This window comes from Rutilus rutilus (genome assembly GCF_951802725.1).
Source record: "Rutilus rutilus genome assembly, chromosome: 24".
Lineage (NCBI taxonomy): Eukaryota > Metazoa > Chordata > Actinopteri > Cypriniformes > Leuciscidae > Rutilus > Rutilus rutilus.
The window spans coordinates 11104065-11127341 of record NC_140228.1 but is presented as its reverse complement, the minus strand read 5'-3'; the positions used below and the strand labels follow the sequence as shown (position 1 = coordinate 11127341).

The 23277-nt window shown below is 37.9% G+C and overlaps 2 protein-coding genes across 5 annotated transcripts in view; one reads left to right on the top strand and one right to left on the bottom strand.

Annotated features, from left to right (window-relative positions):
• Positions 1–4535: 4535 nt before the first annotated feature.
• klhl24b (kelch-like family member 24b) lies at positions 4536–21706 on the bottom strand. 2 transcript variants are annotated; one of them, XM_084398382.1, is made up of 8 exons: positions 21467–21706; positions 18860–18995; positions 16843–17821; positions 14908–15092; positions 12740–12858; positions 9074–9262; positions 6896–7084; positions 4536–6633 (listed from the first exon to the last, which is right to left on the bottom strand). In XM_084398382.1, exons 3-8 carry the CDS (start codon positions 17760–17762, stop codon positions 6433–6435), a joined length of 1803 nt encoding a protein of 600 aa, XP_084254508.1. In that variant the 5' UTR covers positions 17763–17821; positions 18860–18995; positions 21467–21706; the 3' UTR covers positions 4536–6432. The 2 variants fall into 2 exon arrangements, with proteins under 2 accessions (XP_084254508.1, XP_084254509.1); XM_084398383.1 differs by having other exon boundaries at positions 16843–17790; positions 21467–21547.
• sh3kbp1 (SH3-domain kinase binding protein 1) overlaps positions 21691–23277 on the top strand; it is a 52951-nt gene continuing 51364 nt past the window's right edge. For all 3 annotated transcript variants that reach the window (XM_084398371.1, XM_084398370.1, XM_084398369.1), the window contains exon 1: positions 21691–21919. In XM_084398371.1, coding sequence (XP_084254497.1) covers positions 21916–21919 — 4 coding nt within the window. In that variant the 5' untranslated portion in view covers positions 21691–21915. The remainder of the gene's footprint in view (positions 21920–23277) is intronic.

Here is a 23277-nt window from a genome sequence, read left to right as displayed (position 1 = left end):
ACACATGTCCTTATAAGGCCAAGAAAATATGTCATTGTAACGACATAGCATCTCGTTATTACGAGAAAAAGATGTCGGTTTAACGACATAAGATCTCTTATTACGATAAAAGATGTCGTTAAAACGACATAAGATCTCGTTATTACGATAAAAGATGTCGTTAAAACGACATCTCGTTATTACGATAAAAAAAATTTGTTTTAATGACATAAGATCCCGTTATTACGAGAAATATGTCGTTTTAACGACATAAGATCTCGTTAGTAATTGAGTGGAAAAAATAATATGTATGTGGGTGGCAGCAATGCGTCACCGTACGTTTTCCCATTCGTTTATAACTCGAAAAACATGCATACAATTACCTTAAAATTCTAAATAATATGTAAAAAATATTATTAAACAAAAATGTAAACTATTTAATAGATTTTCCTGAAAAAAAGTGTTACATCAAGGCTTCGGTCACTTTTGACCCAAAAATGAAGGGGCTCAGAGGGTTGACAGTTTAAGGTCCGCAAGCTGATTTTGGAACATATAGGCTAAACTTGATTTCTGCAGCCAAAATAGCAAAACGCATTGAGTGAAAATGTGCTTTAAAGGGGTCATATAATGGTATATGCACTTTTACAAGTTGATTGTACTGAAATGTGTACAACATTTAAACATGATAAAAATCCATCCAGTGTTTTTTTTTTTTATATCCTTATATGTTTTCCATCTCAAATCAAGCCGTTCGACCTAGTGACGTCACACGGTCGGACGCCCCTCCCACGATTGTTGATTGACAGCAGCATTTCAACACAGACCCGCCCTCGCTCGTGAGCAAGCTTTCATGTTTGCGGCAATCATTTCACACACCAGACTGCTTTACTAATGAGGGTCAGTAACGTTATAAAGCTGGTTTTGCTAAAAATGCTCCTGAAAAAATGATCGGTACCAATTATTCGTGTTCCTGCTGCTCCTCCAGGATAACTGAAGTGAGTGTAACGTTTTATTAACCTTTATATTAATATTTATCTTAATCTTTGCATATCGCTAGCACGCTTCACGATGAATGCGGCTAAGGTTTACACTCAGGGTAGGCTGCATTACGCCATGTTTTCTATGTACGACGTTCTCAATATAATTCATAATCCCACGTTTATAATGAACAAGGCATTATGGTTATTGTGTTATGGTGTATGCACAGAACAGAGGGGCGGGGTGAGCAAAGCTCATTATCATTTAAATACACATGCACTTAAACGGCGTGCTGAAAACAGAGCTGTTTTTGACCAGGTAAAATGAGTGTTTTCTTACAATACTAATGATAATTTTTATTTAAAGTATATTACAAACTTTTAATTTAGACCCTAAAGAATCATATTAGCTTGTACAAAAATGGCATTATATGACCCCTTTAAGTGAATTTTGAAGGTGAAAAGCTAATGATTGCTTTCAAACAGGTTTCCAGAACAGTGAACACTACTCTGTCTTCTGAACAGATAGCCACGCCCCCAATCTCACGCCATTGCTCGATATTGGCAGAGAATTTCCTTCAAGTTTTCTGATTAGCTAACATGTACTAGCTCATGTAATATATTGTCTTTTTTGCTGTTTATAGAGCTGATGGCTGTCACAGAGAATATGAGTGCATTTTTGAGACTGTCTCTCGTTCACTGCAGTGTTAAGGAGAAAATACTCAGCAATGGTGTTGAATGCATTAGTAGCCTGGTTTGTCTTAAAGCACATTCAAAACAACACATAGACATATTTCCTGATTTATACAAGATTTGACTCCAAACGAGATTTCCTGTCTTATACTGACATCTTATGGTTATATATTTGAATTGCATGACCATGATTCTGTTTGTCTTCTATTGTCCAGTGTCTCTAACAAGTAAGAACATAGCCTATCTCTAGATTATGAGAATTCAAATATATTTTCTTATTTTAAATACACTGTGTTTAACGTCTTACTTGTAAGCAGTAGTGATTTCTTAAAGAAATCAAACCATTTGACCATGTGAATGGCAGGCATGTCTCTATTCAAATAAATTTAGACATGAACTTGATATTTTGATGCTTTTCTGGAGGTTTTTGGAAATATCCGAAAGCAGGTAAAAGGTCAGCCTGGAAAAAAGAATACGATTTTCCTTAGAATTCTGCAGGTCTGAACAATACACCACTTCCTTGTTGCCTATTCCCGATAATGCACGTGATTCCGAAGAACGAGGAAACCATATTCACCTTAGGGGAAATGCACACTCTGCTGTTTTGCCATAGTGCCTTCACTCAAAGTGTGTGTTATTCCAAGTAATCTGTGCTCGTACATGTTACCTAATTTCTGTTAAAAACAAAAATACATCCCACCCATATAGCCTACGCACTTATAGTTGCACACAATTTCAGTGAACAAAGGCAAACTCATTCAAATCTCATTCAAATGTAACTTACAATTGGTGTATTTATGTGTGCAGAAAAAAATTCAAAGTTTAAAAAGGTGCATGCGCACATAAATCTGTTCTAATGTTCATGAAAAGTGCCAGGAGGGGGTAATTTGCATAAACACGCCCACACCAGTGTTTCTCCTGTTCGCTTGCACGAAGTCTCGCCAGAGCGCATGCGCAGCCAGATATTAAAGTAAGATATTCAACCGTTCTAAAAAAACAGTTAAAACTATTTTTATAGACTTCACTCAGTTGTGTTTTGGATCTCGTATTTGCCTACATTTGCATGTACAGGCTGCATTTTGCCCTGTCATTATTTTATTTACTGTTATTTTGAAATAGCCTAACTAATACTTTTACAGTCAATTCAGTTTTTAACATACATTTTTTAATAAAATAGTTTTAAAATACTTATTTAAAAGCCACCAGGATCATTTTGTTGTATGTGAGGTTTTAGATGGTTCTAAGTTTCATTGTAAATTTGTGTGAATACATTTGATTGCAAACTTATAGATCATGATTTCTGCACATATTGTAGGCTATAGAGAAAAATACCTTCTCAATATAGCACAGAGACACTGCATGTCAGTTCTTCTGAGAATTCCTTTTTCTTTTTGTCCAGTAAAACATACATTAGAAGGAACTCATAGCCTTAAGCAGCCAGATTCCATCTCGGCACGGCATTTTCAATGTCAATGTGTCCATTAAATGTTCCCATGTTGCCAGTGGCGACAGTTTACAGTTCCTGCCCTGTGGCGTTGTGTATTGTGACATCAGGAACAGCAGCTCCAGTTGGAGAACATTTATCTGCAGGTGTCTCTGTAATTCAACACTTCTGCTCTTTGTTTGACTAGAGTGGCGTTTTTGTCAGTTATCCGACGGTTTTTATTCAAAGTGACTTAGTACACAATTTAATCCCTCAGCACACTGGAAGGAAACCAGTAAGACTTCGTTGAAATACATAACGCAAGGCAAGAATCACATTCACATTATTACTTAGATTTAATCTGAAACCTACCAGATTTTTTTTTTTTTTACCTGTGAAAAACTCACCACAGTTATACCAGGGAATTGCAATGAGGTTGCTAAGGTGTTCAATAGCTGCACAAATATTGTGGTCTTTATGATTCAGATTCTCTTGTTGAATGTATAATTTAAGAAGGGGGAATTTAGGTTTCCCTTCCATATGTGAAGCGCTATACCATAGGGCTCAAAAGTTCCACTGTTTTGTTTCACTGTTCCACTTTTGATCACAACGCTTCACAGAACAGAATCCTAAAACTTCTGTGGATTATTTATATGATTTTGGGCACTTTTCTTGTACTTTTGGGTCAGTAGTGGTGTACGTCTCTGGCATGGAAACCGCATGCATTTAGTACGTACCTTACTGTGCAAGCTGAAACCTCAGTGCCTGTTGCCACCAAGTTTTGCTGCAGGTCTTTTGCAGTCATTCAAGGGTTTTTCTGAACCTGCCTTCTCAGAAATCTTGTTGCAGCCGTCGATAGCTTCCTTTTTCTGCCCCGTCCGGGTAGTGTAAGCACTGTTCCTTTAAATGTGAAATTGCAAACTATGCTTCCAAAGGTGTCTCTAAGAATATTTAGTGCCTTCGCTATCTTATTGTATCCCGTTCCTTGTTTGTTAGTGATGATATCTTAACTTTGTGGACAATTCTTTTGACTGAGCCATATTTCTAACATTCAGTCAAAGTAACACTCAACAAACCTAGCCAGTTTAGATATTTCATGTGTTCTAGCTCAAGAACACCTGGTGCAACTAATGAAGCCCTTGATCAGTTGCATCAGGTGTGTGTGAAACATCTGTTTTGCAGATTTGTGCTGGTGTGAGGGATTCTATTCAGGGGGTTGAATAATTTTGAGACTGCAGAAGTCATTAAAATTTGGGGAAACCACTTGAAACATTTGTTGTGTTGAGCTATTTCAATTACTTTTGTTTGATTTGTTCATTGCAAACAGCTGGAAGTCTGTACATTTAGCCAATAAACCTGATTTGCAATGGGGGTTGAATAATTTTAATTACAATGTTAGTAGTGTGAGATGGTGGTTTCATAGAAATTCAAGGTCCAATAAAGAAAAAACAAAACAAATATAGTTTACAAATCCATACTAAAAATTGCTTTATTAAGGAAAACTTATGCATATACACCACATTAAGCTCTTGTATATTTCAGTTACTTAGAACAAGAAAATTTTAGCGACAGTTTTAAACATTTCTACAATATTGTGCTGGAATTAACAGACAAAACCAATCACACATCTTTGGCGAGTTGTCAAATGTATATCATTCCGCCACAAAGGCACAAAATTGTAATTTCTTTTAACACACTTATAAGTAATATCTTCTTAAATTGGCATTTTTTTTCTGCAGAACCATAGCGGTAATCAGCGCTTAAGCCACATTCTTGCCATATTTTTATTTTTTTTGACATACAAGTTTTTGGCATGCACATATAATTCAATACCCTATAATGACTCATTCAAAAAGAAACATTTGCAAAATAATAATAATAAAAAACACTCATTCTGTCTATGGCTTTTAGCAACTGAAAGTTATCAGAAAAAGCAAGCCTATATAGCACTCACCAAAAGACACCAAACTCACATCAACTAGTCTATTCTTTTATTTACACAAAGTCGTGAAACTACACACCAAAAAAGGTTAAAGAAAGGCCACGTGTTGTCGCATTTGTGCGCAGGGTTTCAACTCTGTCTTTCAGTTGCATTGTAAAATTCCCAGAGTAAAATGAACAATGTGTTGTTCTGGTCTTGCAGCTGACAAATCTAAACAATACTTCTAACCAAAAGCAGGCAACAAAGCTGACATCACTAGTCTTAGAATCCCTGGCACACAAACACACAATTCTTTTGCTGCTACATCACTGAACTGCATGCACAAATACTGAGCTCAGATTACTGTAAGAACAAAAAAAAGGAAGAGTTTTATAGGAGCTGAGAGTGTGAACTGGCCTTTTGGCCTGATGCATCAACATTGCAAACACTTACTGATACAGTAAACCTGAAGAAGGATCATATTTACATCCGGGACACTGAGAAATATTAAAACTTAAGTGCCTGGTTGGGGCTTTTGAACTTCGATCAAGAATAAATAACTTACAAAGTGAAAGCACATAATGATTCACTTATAAACAAGACATTCCTGATTGTATTCTACATTATATGCAAGAAATCATATTTTCCCTTAGACTAAATGAAACAGAATAAACATAGGCTAATCGACTCACATTGTAATGCTTCATATGGCTGGCATTACTAGAAAAGTTTAGACAGAATATTTCTAAACATGTTTTTTTTTTTTTTCAATAAATGTCATGATTGCCGCAATTTCTACTACAAAATACAGAAAATAATTAATAATCACCAGAAAACATGCATACATAAAGCAATATTAAAAGAAACCCTATACTTTTTGGTGCCTGATGGATTTTTGTTTACTATATACCCATTAGACATGGGAGCTTAACAAAAAGTGGTTCCTGCATATTCTGTGTCTCACAAACATCTGGCTGAATCTTTTCAAACACACTTATATATACACAAATCCATCACAACTGAACACTCTCTCGACCAGTCGCACATAATCACACCATTCACCCATTTTAAACAACCACTGACACCATACATTAAAATACAAAAGAAAATTCAATATTAATAATAATAAAGTGGAAAAAGTAAATCACCAATGGAGGAGTTTAACCCGAGGGGAAGACCCAGATCACAGAGAACGGGAGATCAGAGACTAGCTAGAATTCACAGCCGTGAATCAATTCAGTCAAACTGATTCCTGATGGTAGAATGTAAAACATTTAGGGTTTTGTATTTGTCAGTTTAACGGACAGCTCTCAAAGCTTGTGAACTGAGGGAGGGGGTTGGGACAAACCGTACATCTCTACCTTACCTGTCGTAATGATCCGTTTTCTATAATAAGGCTCAGTTTATCTGCGTCCCTGTTGTGAGTGAGCTTTTTAGTATCATGACTGGTAGAACTTCTCATTGTAGCGGTGAATGGTGACGCAGCCGTGGTAAGAAATGGGGCGGGGCATGGCGGCCACGCCCGTGATGATGCCCGTGGACGGGTCGTAGCACAGGATGGTGTCTGACGCCTCGCCGTTTTCACCACGCCCACCCAGGATATAGATCTTGCCGTTACATACCGACATACCGCAACTTTCCTGAAAAACATAAACATGCAGGTCTGTTTACACAATGTGTCAACTGAGTGCAACAGATGGGTTTCAATAGTGCATTTTCTCCACAGAGAAACATTTTTAGTGCAAACATTTCAAGACAAGATGTAAGGTGGTTAATGGACCTACGTAAGTCAGTGTGATTTCAGTATTTTTAAATTGACTGTTTTCCCGATGAATAACTACACTACTTAGTCACTTTTGTGCTCTGCAGCATTTAAAATCGTAACTTCATTGCAGTCAGTACCTGTTTGCTGAAAGTGTGGACCACATGCATCCAGTAATCTTCACTGGGGTCATAGCAGTAGATGGATTTGGTCAGGCCTCCAGCAACATAGATGAGATTGTTCAGTGATACGGCTGTGATGCAGCGCTTAGCGATGGGGATGTTGGCCCTTAGCAACCAGGAGTCGGACTCAGGGTCATAGCACTGAACCTGAGGGCAAACACACACAGTGACGATAAATGTTTTTAATTCACTTAAGGAATGAACTATACAACTGGTAATTTACTATTCAACAGCCTTATTCAAGCCTGCCTCCTCAGGCTGCAAAACAGTCGCAACCGCAAACATACATCAATCCCCCGTCATCCTTGAAAGGAGGGTGTTGATAACAACTTAAAATTATGAAACCACCCTGGAGGGATACGAACTCACAAAAACATTGATCTTGTGTCCTGATAAAAAGGAAACAATCGCGCACAGACACAATAACTCCTGAGAAAAGCCTGGGTGAATTTCTATCTCCCTCTCTGTGTGGAGTATGTAATAGTGGACGGGAAGGTATTATAGGGGCTTCACACATTTTAGAAATAGCAGACACTTGTGCAAGAGAATGCTCTGGGCACAAATGTTCTGGAAGACTAATAGGATAGAAACGGGACTATGACAACGATAGTAGTCAAATTAAACACACAACATGACATATAATGCTTTGACCAATCAGAGTTGAGATATGCGGCAACATTAGTTATCATCAGAACTTCCTTGTAAGGAAGCAGGACGTTCTCTGAGGACGTTTCCTTCAATATACAAATCAACCATCACAACAATTTTAAGAAACACAGCGTCAAGCTGTACAATTATGGAATTAAGGGTCCAAAGAAGTTTTATTTGGGAATTAAAGGTCAGCTAGTTCAGAACTAATCATATGACCTGCACTGAATCGCAGTGAAATACATTAAGGAAATCCAAGAAAATATCTGCGGCTGAGTGTTTCTCTCCAAAGAGACACCTGGAGAATGTATCAGAGCGGGCTGACAGATCCAGGTCAGATGGTCGTAACTGTTGATCTCCATTAGGGGGCAGCGGGCAGCACATTCAATGCATCTTCCATCCATTGTTCAGCTAAGGCAAAGTCAGGCCGTGATGAAGGACAAACTCTTTCTAACTACAGTGTAAGAGTAAACAAGCTGCCATCATGAAACAAAGGGGGAATCTAACAGCTGGTAAACTCAAGGTTTAGGCGATTGATGCCATTTTGATCACACACAATGTCGTAGTTACCATTGTAGGGGCTTTGTATACTTAAACATCCTGTCATTCGTGAGCAGAACGTATTTAAACGTAGAATGACCTCTGGTTCAACTCAATTATATATATTAAGTTATTCAGCTTGAGTTTAAAGCAGTGTTGTTATTGTTAAACTAAACCCTAAAACTATTAAAAATCCTTTTTATTAATTGAAATAAAGCTGAAATAAAATACAACAAAAAAAAATATTAGATTAAAACAAAATTAAAATAAAAGTTGAAGTTAAAGTACTAAAATTACAAACTTAAACTGAAATAAAAATGAATTAAAGGTATAAAAATGATTAATAATAATAAATAATAAAACTTAAACTAAAATACTAAAATAATATAAAAATAAAAGCTATATGACAAACCTGTATGTCTTTTCTTTTTCCAGTGGAACACCAAATAAGATAAGCAACTTAATTAAGAATGTTGTTTTTGTCCACTCAATAAAATTTGGACAAAAGAAAGTCTCAAAATATCTAGTCATTCCGGTCTTGAATGACATGAGTACAAGTAAATTATGACATAATTTCCATTTTTGTGCGAACTGTCCCTTTAACTGTCCCAAGTGATAACTAACAGTCTTCAATGAGACATGAATTATAAGGATTTACTATAGTAACAGCACTGGAATACAAATAAAGACATCGCCCCATTTCTCAAGTAAAACTATATAATCAGAGTTGTTTTATTTACAGCGGCTGGGTTTATGGTCCACTGCACTGTTCAGAGAAATGCCAACATCACGACACTGGAAAACAAGGCATGTCACACCCGTGCGTGACCCAAAAATAAACGTCATGTTTATATGCAGTAAATACACAATGACATGCAGAGATAACAACAGGGTGGTTTCAAAAGAGTCCCTACTCCTCAAAAACATGCGTCAGACTCTTCTACAAACCTTATCTGAGCATGTGTTGTCATCGGGTCCTCCTCCAATCACAAACAGTTTATTGACACAGCTGATGACGGCTGGCGAGCTGACAGCCTCCTTCATGGGTGCCACTTCTGTCCACCGGTTTGAGAAAGAGTCATAGCATTCGACGCTGCTGAGACGTGACTGACCGTCATATCCACCAACGGCATACACCTGTAGAAAAAAAAAAAAAACACAACGAGACGTTACATTTAAGTGATGACACTGTACACAATACACCATTACAGTGTTGCATAATGTAGGTAAGCTCAAACTGTTTTTGTTAGTTTTGAAATGATGAAAGATGAAAACTGAGCCAAAACCAAACCGTGTGGATCTTGCCAAACAAGAACTACTGTTTACCCTTTCATTTCATGATTCTCAAATTGATTTAGTGACAAATGGATCGTTACTGACACACGCACAAGCCTCGAGGCTACCACTGCATTAGAAACATGACAAATCTGATTATGCCTACGTTTTATTGCACAAGTGGACTAAACAAACCTGGTCCAGAAACAATGACAACAAATATCCATTTGCAGGAAATTTAACTGAGTTCACATTAAAAAATAGTCATGAGGTGAACATATCACTTCTGACTGTGCCAGCGGTTAGAATCTCGTGGTTTACTCTTGAGTAGCCAGAGGCAGGTTTACTTTAAGTATCTTTTCCTAGCAGGGTCAATGACAAATATGGATGTCAGAGATGAAGATAAGACAGTCTTAAAAAACACAAATGTAAAAGTTCTGAATGTCAACTTCCAAGAAATCCAGTGCATCCTATTTATGCCTACTTTCTAGTAGGTGAAAAGCAGTACAAGAAACGAGTAGTACGTCTGAATTCATAGTATTTGTAAATCAGTGGAAAATACCCAGATGACCTACTTCTTCAGCCGAGATCCTTAAGTGCGCATCCAAAGGAATCACGAAAGAAGTCGTGAATGACAGTGAAGCGAAACAACTGAATCACGTGTAGTTGAAGTTCATCCGAATTTCATTCAAACTAAACACATTCATGCCATACAGAACATACTTCTCAACGGTCGTGAAGTTTGTTCCTCATTGGACAGTGTGCGATTTTGAATGAAACTACAACTTTGATGATTCAGTGATTGTAAGTTTGTTCATTATTTAAAAAAAAAAAGGAATTCAAATATTTAAGGTAAAAGGTATTTTTTTAAACAAATATACTGAATGTAATTATTAATTGAATATTTATGGGGTTATACCATTTGACATTTAAAAACCTAAATTAACCTTTCCATAAGTATGTATATATATAATTTGCATTTATTTTTTCCTTCCAAGATTTTCAGCCACAAAAATCAGCTCATTACAAAAACCTGAAAATGCAACTTTACACTTCAAGGGTTTCTCTTGTTTTGATATCAAAACATAAACAGACATGCCCTTATCGAATAAGTTGGCAGAAACACTAAAGGCATTACATGCAAATTAGGGGTAACGGGTGGAAATTGATGTGTGCAAATCAGGTTCAACTTAAATCATTTAAGACCGTTTAAAACCACCGGTTTTGCATAACCTGGTAATTAATCACAATCAATGTAAGACTTATTGACAGCATCCAACAAAGGCGATCAAAACATCTCCGCTGCAAAAACATGACCTCTCTGAGTGCAAATCGTTGACAGTTCTGTGTTGTAACGCATCACTCAATCACTCTTGTTTGTTTAAGTCCCTGAAGAGATTGAGGAATTTCTCGCTCACTCTCAAATGAACACGTGGAACGCAAAAACCCCTGAAGAGTTTGTCTCCTTCTCCTGTCTCGTGACTCAATACTGTTAAAAAGAAGAAGGTAAACATGTTTCCCTTAATGGAACAACCATGAAAACCGGTTGAACCAGTGTTGGCACATGAACGTGGTCGAACAAAGGGGCAACTTACGAAAAACAAAGCAATGTGCTTTCTGATGAGCTCTTTGTTCAGACTCAGATATTATTGAGACGGTGCTATCATCCCTGGAACTGATAAGATGTATATCAACAAACAGCTATAAGGAATTATACAATGTCTTCAGAGGAATTAGATTTCCTGTTCAGTGTGTGCGTAAGCAAAAGGCTAATATATGCTGACAGGGTGTGAGAATGCGAGTCATTCTTTCTCATTTAAATGTTAATCATAATTCTATATCACACACTTGCATACACAATAATCACATAGAGTATATCTAATCAGTGTCAGCATGGCTCACATCAGATTATTACAGCTTAACCCTGTAGTCATGCATTTCATTTTTCAAGCCTCAGTGTTGTGACTTCAGTTGATTAGATTCTATCTGTCAGTCATGAATCTTTCACAACCAATAAATCCAACTGCAGTCAAACAATCCATATGTCTGAAGGAGTTGCTGCTCAAAAACAAACCCAAATGATCTTTTGGGGTCAAATGAGTTTTGAGTCCAAAACCAGCATGGGCCTGAAACACAAAGAGTTGGGGAGACTATAGCAGACACTCAGAGACAGGAAGCTGGGGGGAAATATCTGAACAAGCCACAATACAAATCATCGAAACCAACAAAGCAAGAGAAAAAGGCGTTCATGCAGACAGCTGGCTATAACTTGCAGTGCATGTTAATTAGTGATTGCACAAGTAGCTTTTGTTGGCTCATTCCATTCGATAACAACAAGACACTTTTGAGCCGTTTCCTCACCGATTACATAAAATGAATCAGATATTTTGCAAACAGGACAGAACAAAGCTATTTAACCCCCTGCCAAAGTAAATCAGATTTCTGGAGCTGATTCCGTTCGTTAATAAATGTTGAAAACAGCCTCATGAGTGATGCAATATCAAGTGACGTATACAGATCCACACTCTTTTGACAGCGCCCTTATTTAATGGTTCATATGACTGATCAGTTCAAAGTCAGGTACTGATTATTAAAAAAAAATGCAGTGTAAGCTAACCAGTTACAAGGGAGAAGTTAAAAATGAATTATGTCATTGTTTAATGAAACCAATGTTTAATGCAAACAAGTTTCAAGCAGGAAAAGAAGGACAAATCGAGGCTTTGAAAGTGGAACTGACTACAAGACAAAGAGCAATAAATGACAAGCAGGCAATAAATTATAAGGGTGGGAACATGTTTGAAAACTAAATATGGATAAAGATACTCCAACACCCATTTCTATATGTGGGAAATATTCATCATGGTTAGAGGTATGTAACCCACAGGCCATCATCAAAATAGGATATCAATGTCTTCATCCTGTGGCATGACTAGAGCCAAGACTTTAATTCATGGGACTCATTGAAAAGGCAGCAAAAGCCAACGAAATGCCCTTAAAAGTTAAACACTGGAATGTATTGATTTATTATTGGTTTCTAAATGTCTCTTGAATGGCTTGATGGTGTCATGCTCTCAGCAGCCAATAATTCACAAAACACAAGACATTGTGGTTGGCGCAAACAATGTTTATCCCTGCTACAAGTCAACTGGTAATAAATCTAGTCTTGTTCAAGTTTATCTTCATTTGAGTACTTGTATATTTTTGTTCATAGTTGAGGGCATGTGAAGCAACCTGTCCATGTTATCTATCAGAAGAGTGTTCCCCACATCACATGTTTCCAGTTAGGGGCATCTAGCGGGCTATTGGTTATAGTATGAATGTGGAAGTCGTTCAACTCACCTTTCCTAACAAAACAGCCATTTTGTGTCTCCAGCGACCCTTGTTTAAGGAGGCAACCCTGATCCAGATGTTGAGCTGGGAGTTGTACATCCAGACATCCCTGCTGTTGATTCTACCCCCTGAAATTGCAGCACCAATTGGTCACCACCATTCTTGCATGTGCCGTCACACACTGATTATAATCCTTTCAACAATGTGAAAAAGTAAATAACCCATGACACACTTTGTGAATGTTCCTTGTTTCTTATCTTATCTCATATAAACACATTATGTACATAATAAAAACCACAATTGAAAATATTCCAGTTCTGAGAAAATTCTGGTGAAGCAACATAATTAGACCAGATGAACCAGAGTCATATATTTATGAAAACAAATTTACAATGCAACCGCAATTCATTTTTTGCATATACACTACCAGTCACAAGTTTGACCGTGAATGAATTTATGTTTCTCATCATCTTAATACTTAAAGCTTGAAATGGGTTTTGTATAAAATAAATGCATCTCTTCTTACACCAGATAGTGAAGAAAAATCCGCCAACAAGCATCCCGTATGCTACTGTTTAAAAAGCATCTTAGGATGCACCTCATGAAGTTAGTTGAGAAACTGCCCAGGGCTGCGTTTTGCAAAATCATAGTAAGTAGATCGTAGAACTATTGCCACCAATGGTCTCGAAGATCAACTTGGCTCACAATGCTTTTGGGAACCTCAGCCCTGAGCAGTAATCTAGACAACGTGTGGCTACATTGAAGAACTAAAAAAGTAGCTTTGATTCGTGAAACATTCATTTAGTCACTACATAATTCCATTTGTGTCATTTCATAATTTGAGTGACTTTACTACAATTACACAAAGTAAAAATTGTAATAAAGACTGAGCAGGTAGGTTTGACCAAACATTTGACCGCTAGTGTATCGGTTAACGTGCGCATCTGTGTGATTGTGCTAACAGAAGGTAGTAATCTACAAAACTGTTCCAGTTCTTCAGGAAGCACGTGGAAAGAACACACTGGACTCAGCAAAGCTGCTCAACATGAAGCTCATCTTTCTATCAGTTTCCAATATTTTCTGACTTGCATATCTCTAGTCTTGAGTTTGACATATATACAGGTATAGTTTGACAAACACACAGGCTTCGTGCCTTGGAAAAGCCTGCCTGGCCCTGGCTTACTAAACAAACTTCAAAGGAGGAGTAGAACAAAATGTTTGGGGAAGGATTGAACTTAAAAGGAGGTTGGAGAGAGAGAGTGAGAGAGAGAGAGAGAGAGAGAGAGAGAGAGGGAGGGAGGGAGAGAGAGAGAGAGAGAGAGAGAGAGAGAGAGAGAGAGAGCTAACTAGCAGATCTGTTCTCTTAGAAACACGTGAGCGCTTGGCACATGCAGAATGTAAACTGATCGCTCAGGATTCTAGCCCTCTCACTCACCCTCACTCTCACTCTCTCTCTAACACTATTTTCTCATGAGATAGCTGATCTCTTTTAATCATGTCTCACAGTCTTTTTTTGCTGAACCTGCTCGCTGTTCAAAGTGAGCTGCTCTGTAATGCGTGGCGCCCTGCTGTGTCTGACAAACCCCTGCAGACTAAACCATCAAACTGACAATAAATGAGAAATTAAGACAGAGGATATGGATAATTGACAGATGGAGGGCGTATAAAAACAACCCTTAGAAATAAAAAGACCACAATACAGCAATTAAACATTTCTAAATAATGTCTTTCATTTTACAGTTAGTAATCCATATATTAAAGACCTCACAAAAACAAAAATCAAGTTTTGTGAGTTGTTGTCCATGTCTGTTAGCTTTAATGTGATCTATATGCTAATGTACCACTAAAAACTGACAAAATTAGCAGATATATGCATTCAAAATGTATAGTTTTTCTATGTTAGACCAAAAATATTAATAGCTCATCTTGCACTTACAAGATTTACTTATTTAAAATTTAGAAAACATTTTATCCAACCAAATGATAGAATGAGAATGTCCCTCTCTATAATGCTAGCATTAGCAATCTTCATGAATGTGATGTAAACAAAAGGCTATTGGCATTGAAAAAGGAACAAGGCTTTTGATAGACTTGAAGAAAACCAAGTCAAGTCTAACAACAATTGCCTACAAAACAATTTAGAGCTCAAGAATGTTATTACAAATATACGTGATTACCTGAGACCAGAATGTCGTTCCTGAGGGCACACACAGCATACTCTGACTTGGTGAATTCCGGGAGTTTGGCTAAGGATTTCCATTCCCCAGTTACAGGATCATAGCACTCAGTGTACGGCAAGTTAAAACCTCCCATTCTCTCACATCCTCCGACTACCACAATGACCTCAGAGAATCCTGTAGACCTGCAGGGACATGACAGGATGTCAAACTTGGACACATGGACAAATGTAAATCATTTAGTCCTGGTAACGTTACAGAAAATAGAAAGTGTTCACATGGCAAGCACATATTTTGTCATACTATTAGTACTGCACAACTCATTGTTTACATTTTGTTTTCTTGTCATTTTCAGTCTATTTGTTCACTGAATGACACTGAAATGAGAAAAGTACAGAACCATTTCTAAGAATAGCAGTAAATATCACTGTCTACTAGTGCCCAGAGCACAACATGCATTCTCTGTTCAAAGAACCAATCGGCAGGCAAACACATTTTTATCCAGAACCAACTTCCCCCATTTTTCCCCTGAAATCCTCTGCCTAGAAGACTGTGCTCTCTGTGTAAATGATCATGGGGTTGGAGAAAGCTCAAGTGAAGATGCTAAAGTTAGAGTTGAACTTTGAATACCCTCTCTGGGGGAAAGAGCTTAGAACGAATAGAGCAAGTCGCTCAGTCAATTCATGCAAACATGGAAAAATCTGATCAGTCTTTCATGCGTGATGTAATTACTTTAAATCTGCCGCACCCACATAATTCCCTGAGAATAACTGGCGGAGGTCAGCTAGGCCCTATCTCATAATTCAAATTTAAGAACTATCGCAAATCTGCCTGGAAACAGAAGGTGGAACTACAACTTTCTGCCAACTGTAAGCTGACACCCGTCTGAAAACTCTAACACAGTACGCTATAACTTTTTTCATCAAACCAAGGAATAACAAAGGTACATGGAGTTGAAAAAACAAAGCACCCTTGCATTGTCTTGCATGGACGTTTAGCACACTTTTGTCAGTTTAAGGTGGTTGCGTGAGACTTGGGCTTCATTTATCCTAATGACTGTGCTACACCTTTCTTCAAGCAGTTAAATAAGACTGTTAATAAATAAGCCCGGTAACTTTGGTGGTTCCTCCAGCGAATCACGTTCAGGCAGATTCCAGGTCACTATACATTTGGCTCTGAGAAAAACAGAACTGTGCATTTCCCCTCCCCCTGCTCTCTCACCCCATGCTCCTCCAGACATAACAAAAACAGAGCGCACACTGCAAGCAGGATCAGGTCAACAGGAACATGTTTTGAAACTCAGGTGTTTATGTGTTATGAAGCTTGTGAAGGAAGAATGTGTACGGGCAAGCCCTGCTGAGAGTTTTTTTTTTGCTTGCGCTGCAATGCAGTAGGCCTGAAGGGACCGTCTCTTCTTGCTCCATCTCACTGTGCTTACAATTTGGCTCGGGTTGTTCCATATCCATAAATTTGAGCATTGGGTTTCCAATGATCAACTATGGAGTGCGAAGCTATAAAAAAACAAGCCTTCAAGTTACTTGTTGAATCATGCCTTCGTGTTTCGAGGATGACTGAATCTATAATGTAGCCTTTCTGAAAAGGGTTCCAGAAGTCTCTGGGATCTTTAAGGACATAGCAGAACGTGTTTTACTTTTAACCAAGCTAGACAACTACAAATAACTAGTAAACTGCAATTTGCTTGATGTTTTTGGGTAGCCAATAATTTGAAGTCAAGTCATAGTAAACAAACTCTTTGATAGTGACTTGAGTTAACTAGACAAACAGTTCAAGCGAGGTATAAAAGACTCTTCTCTCTCCTGCAATCACTGGTCCATTTTACACAGTTTAAACTGCTTGGTGCATTTAGTGTGTAAAGACTGAGTCTTGGATTAATATGGTGTACATTATAAGCACAAGAAATGTTGCTAGAAATACCTGCGAGGACGGGTTCTAGGCGACATCATTTCGTTGCCCAACACATGATAGCGTCTAGCTTCGTGCAGAAGCTGATAGCACTCCGGTGCATTTTGGATCAACTGGTCACCTTCTACCGTCTGTACGAAATAATTCGGATGCAGCAGGGGCAGGCGGACGTGGTTGAGAAGGTCTTTGAGCACGATTCTGCGGTGGTCCACATCGTAGTACACCCAACGAACCACTGCTTCAAACACCGTCTCCTCCTTTCCAATGACTAGCTCGTCACTAGCGATGTACTCCTCCAGTTCTTCTTTACGCAAGTCCAAGAATTCTTCATGCTGGGCCACGTCGGCAAATCTCTGCAGCGCGTAAGAACGGCAGCGGCTGGCCAGTTGCTTGAGGGAGTGGGCGTCGGCAAAACGCTGGATGCCCAGGCAGTTGCAGGGATCAAGTTGGTCCTCCAAGAACTTGGCACAAGCATCACGGAGAGTGCTGATCTGGAAGAGGCAGGAGGTCTCAAAGAGGAATTGCACATTGTCTGTGGTGATGCGGGCACGTCCAGTGTAGACGTACTGTAGGAAGGTGTCCATGGCTTCGACACGGATGCCGTTGATCTCCACCAACATCTCACGGCTCTCACGGAGGTCGTTGCAGAACATTGCACGGAAATAGCTGCTGCAAGCTGACAACACGGCGCGGTGGCATGGGAACTCACGACCCTCCACACTGATCACCACGTCCGTGAACAGTCGGCCATCACGGAACTCATTAAACATCTGCAGAATGCTCTCGGGGTGGCACGGGCCAGAGGTGAAATCGAACACATCATGATTACCGGCGGACTTGTTGTCCATTTCCAGAACCTTTCTCTTAACTGCTGGAGACTCACGGACTCCAGAGTCCTCCCGGTTCAGCCTTCTGCCCAGAATAAGTACCATTGCTATTAGACCAGTGAGGCCAGAGGCCCTGTAGACAACAGAAGAAAATGATGCCTCAGCTGAAATGAAAAAGATAAATATTATTTTAATCAGGAAATCCATTAACTTGTTAAAAGCATATAAAAATTACAACGAGACACATTTCTGAGTCATTGCTTTTGTAACCTAATATAAAAATATGCTGTATTAACTGAAAATAAGCTTAACACTATAACCTATACAGCTTTTCAGGCTCAATTTATAAAAGGTAAAGGAGCAGCTGATCAACCAAGCAGTAACATACACAAAGTGTTGCCATGTTGCTGGCAAATGTTATGTGACAAACATATGGCAGACATTAAGTATTAAACCTTTTTTAATAACAGTTAAATGACATTTAACTTTTTATATATCAGAAAAGTACTTATCTATGCCTAATTTACAAAAATGACATTGTCATGACAACCTTTTGTTTGTCTCACAATGGCCTCTCATTGCCCCAGGTGAATTCACCTTAGACAACAGAATGCTGCTTTTCTGGTACTGCAGCCGCCTAGCGGTCACTTCCGTATTCAACTATCGGATCAAAACAAAGAACTTGGGGAACGTCAACAAAATATACTTCACAAATTGACCTGCCACCACGTGTTGACTGACAAAATGAATCATTCAAATTTGTGATTAAATTCAATCGGAATTAAATGAAATTATTAAGTTAAATTATATCAACTTATATGCATTTAAAACATATTTATAGCAGGCTGTAAACTTAGTAAAATTACATAATTCTTGTGTCGCAGTTATGCCTTTTTTTCAACACGGTTAAAAACAGATAGGCTACCGCGGTATTAAGAATTGTAGATAAAAATAGACAAATAGTATATATATATATATTTTTTTTTTTATTATTTTTATTTTTTGCATTGGTTACGTAGGACTTAGGCTATATAAATACATGCATTATTAATACATACATTTTACAATTAATTGTCACAAAATATGTTTCATACCTATATCATTTAAATTATCGTAGATACAAAACTGTTACAGAATAGAATAGAACAGAACAGAATAGAATCAACTTTAGGCCTATAATATTATAACAAGCATAAACTCACCAGTTTAAAAAGTGAAGACTTTGTTGTGGAAGTCTCTTAAGTAGCCTACTTAAAGTCAGAAAATCAGTGCATGAAAACTCTGCTCGTCTACCCCTCGGCGGTCATCTCTGTTCCAGCAATGAATCCAAAAGAACGTCTGAAGAAAAAAAACGGTCCGCTGGGTGCTTTATTGCCATCATCACATCCGAAAAACACGAGCGGCAATCAGCTGATGACGCAGGGAGTTCTGGGAAATGTAGTCTTCATATAGGCTGACCAAATGACGGCAGAAGCTCATGTGACTACAAGTACCAGAGTGCTCAAAACGCCACATGGCCACAGATTGTTTGTAAACGTTTCAACAGTCACAAGAGTGGCGGAGGTGAATCTCATGTCGGAAAGATTGTCAACTACTTTTTTTTTCCTCTTAAGAGTTTGAAAGAAGGTTATAAAACACATTCATATGCAAAAAAAAGTTTTAGTACATTTTAGTAAACAATCATAAACAACACGCACACATGACTTTAAATGGACGTCTTTTTGTTTTTGTACTGCGCTGATGATATTTTCGATCTATAACGACCGTAATCACAAGAGTATTTTTACATTTTCATTAAGACATTGCTTAGTATCCTTATTTAACAGTCTGAACTGAGATGAAAGAACACGGTAGCAGATTTCAGTTTTTCCTACATTTTAAAAACATTTTTACTTCTATAATATAGCCTACTAACTTATATGTGAAACCAAGACACGTAGGCTATGTTTAATTTAGGGAGCGTTGTACATTAACAATGTTTCTCTCTTTCCTTTCCATTGTATTGAGGTTCAAGACAAAGATTTCCTTCTCTCGCAATCCTTTCAACACCAAAAGGCACCATTTAAACAAGTGACGTCTGGCTCATTTGGAAAGCAGGTGAGGCGGTTTAACTTCCTCTCTTCTTCTGAATGCCTGGAGGCTAAACGGTTATAGGCCTAATAATAGACTAAAGGCTATGCATATCTATTTCTATAGTCATCACTCATCACTCCTCTGAGTGCCGAACGCTAAACGTAAACATAGCTACTGAATCATGACATGTTCAGGAAACTGAACTTACATGCATAAATGAGGCAGTAAGCAGAAGGTATCAGAAAGCTACAGGTTCAAATGAGTCTGACTCAGAACTACTGTAGAATAATTCATCCTGTGTTCTTCACACACCAACAACACTTTTCCCACACACTTTTATTTGCATTGGTTAAAAAAAAATGCACCCATTTAGGACTAAACCGCTTTGCTTCAATACTAAATTTGGACTGTGAAGTTCTCTTAGATAAACAAAATATATCCAACTAAAGTCTACTTTAGTTTGCAATGGAAACTTGTTTCCGTCATGTAATAAAAAAAGGTCATTGCAAATTTTTCTCACAATTGAGACCTTTTTTTCCAAAATTACAACTTTTTTTATCGCACATTTCAGACTTTATAACTTCTGAGAAAAGTCATATACTTATAAACTCGCAAGTGCAAGTGAGAAAAGTCAGAATTGCGAGTTTGTATCAGAACTTTTTTTTACATTCCTTGGCAGAAACAAGGTTCCATAGTTTGCACATTGTGGCAAAAAAAAGAAAAAAGTGTTGAGGCCTAAAGCATTCTGATGGCAGACCTTTTCCTTTCTCTTTCAATGCATTCACCTGCTATCTCTCTCTGCCTTATTTGTGTTCTGTTGCTATCATGTGTCTCTGTTCTCTCTTGGTTTCCACCATTACTGCACAGCAGCCGACTGCACTTTCTGCTGTCTAAAGCACATTCCTCTGTCTCTGTGTGTTTATGTGATCAGTAGTCATTCCAGCATTAATAGTGCTATTATAAAGATCCACTCAGTTAAGCCTCATTACTGCACAACAGGAGAAAGTCCAAAGCAAATTTACTGACTTAAGCCAAGCAGAATATAAGACAAGAACTATGGGGGGAAAGTACTATTTTATATTTGAATATTAATTAAGGATGCATGGCCAAAAAAAATAATAATTCATAAGTGCACTGCGGGTTGTATCCTATACTGGCCACAGGGTGGCAGTAGTGACTTTAGAATCAGCACAACAGGGAATTTGCAAGCGCATGCAGGATAACAAATGGGTATTTGGATTTATTGGTTTAAAATAGTCATTTAGGGCTCATTTGTAGGCTTATATTTTACAATTAAATCCATGCTATAATATACCATATCTGTAAATATTGATTTAACATGGTTAAGGTCTCATCAGTTCATATAGCACAACATTTTATATAGGCCTAGAAGTGAGTTTTTGAGATACAATCATTTTGAGGTAAGTATAATTTAAAAAATAAATCCAATGTCCATGTTTGCTTTAAGTCTTACAGGTTGAAACAACAGCCCTCTATTTGACATGAACTTACACCGTTTAAGAATAAGTAGGCTATTTAGTTGACAAATATGAGAATATTACATTAAAACCTGGCATAGGCCTAAGTTACGTTTTCTGACGTTTAAACCAAACAGTTTACATTCGTTTCAAACACTTAAAGTTCTTTAAAAGTAACCAAATATGTCACACCCCAGTGATTACGCTCTATAATGATATGTATTGAGTAAACAAAAACATGTTTTTAGAAACAATTACCTGCGACTTGCAGGCCCCAGGTAGGCCTATTTATTTGTATAAAAGCGGAAAATCCCGTTCAATGGCCTCGACCATTACAGCGCATCCTTCCAGTTCTCGCGAGAACTTTCGGTTCACGAGCGCCACTGAGTGAGCGCAGTGATGGCAAGCTGGAGTTCGTTAAGCGACGGAGGCAAAACTGTAGTGAAGCGCCTTACGGCTGGGGCAACATTCACATCATCTCTTCCCCCCTCTTGCATTGTTGCCCCTGCCTTTTTTTGCTCTTTTTAATGAGGGGCAGGATCATTTGTACGAAATATGCTTAAAAGCCGCGTTGCGCTTTCATTTTAAGTGATTATTTGAGGTATTTCCGACCCAGTGTGCTGCATCTCCGAAAGTAGCGGATTTCTTTTTTTCTTCTCTACATTGAAAACATCCTAGACAAACACGCCGCGTATACAAGTTCATAAATGGGTGAGTACAACACATTTGGGATAAGTCCGTTCATTTTTACGCTAGATCTTGACCTCATTGTGCAATTGATGTGTCATGTAAAACATAAAATGAAACTGATATCATTGATAGTTATTGTATGATGCGTCCGTCGCACTATTATAACTATAGAAAGAAGATCTGATCATTTCAAGATGTGGACACGTTTGCATGGTTTTTCCCCCCTCTTCTCTGCTGCTCAAATGTCATGAAGAGTTAAAAGCTGAATTTCATTTCCCTCTGAGGTTTCCTGCTCTCCTCCAGCTGTCCGTTATGTTTCTCTTTACAGATGTGGCTTTTGCTACATTGTTTCATAAAGATGTGCAGGAACGCTCTTTTCATTATGCATATTATTTTATTATGACTTAACAATGCAACATAAACTGCTCATCACATTTGATCTGTTTCCCTTTATGGATTAGCCTACCTACCTTGAATAGTTCTGAATAGGCTACATATCGACCGATATTGTTTCTTTACGACTGATTACGTTGAAATGTCTGTTAATTGGCTAATTATTAGTTTCCACACAATGATAAATACAAAATAGTTTGCAAAAAATGGGCTGACGGGCTTATATTAATTTATAAATTGTATTGGTTGATATTCTTAGATTGACAGTATCGGGCATTAACTGTACCCGATTGGCTGATTAATATACCTGTTCTTTCTGCTAAGCGTCACGGTCCGTTCACACCAAGAAAGATAATAATAACTATTAAGGCCCATTCACACAAAGAACTACTGTATTAGCGTCCACACCAACGCAGATAGCATTCTGTTCATTATAAACATGCTGTCTGCAGCTTTAAATGCTCAAGCTCTTTGAGGAGGATGGATTCTGATTGGCTGTCAATGTTTTTATCTTTCATCAGCTGGAAAAAGACATGTTTTTAAAGTAATTCCAACAATATCATTCAACTGTGTCCTTAAGTTGTGATGTGGAGTCTGCTATTATTTTTAAACGATATCTTTATCGTTAAAGTTATCGTCCTTGGTGTGAAGGGCCTTCAGTGTTGTTAATGGAAAATGCTAATTTTTCTATATTTATATATAGCCTATTTTAACTTTAATAAGTGTTCATTTAAATTCAGTGCAATGTTTCCAAAAAGGAAACGTTTCTTTGTGGTCAAAATGGTTTTGAGACGATTCACCTAGGGTCTAAATGTTACAGTTAGAACTGAGTCCCTCCCCTACATTTTTGCATTGATAATCTGTTTCACTCAGATGTACATCACAATACAGAAGAAAAGATCACACTTCTTCCGTTTCATTGCGAATTTAGGTAGAAAAGTGTGAATATCGGCAAATGATATTGGTCAAACAGAACAAAACAGGCC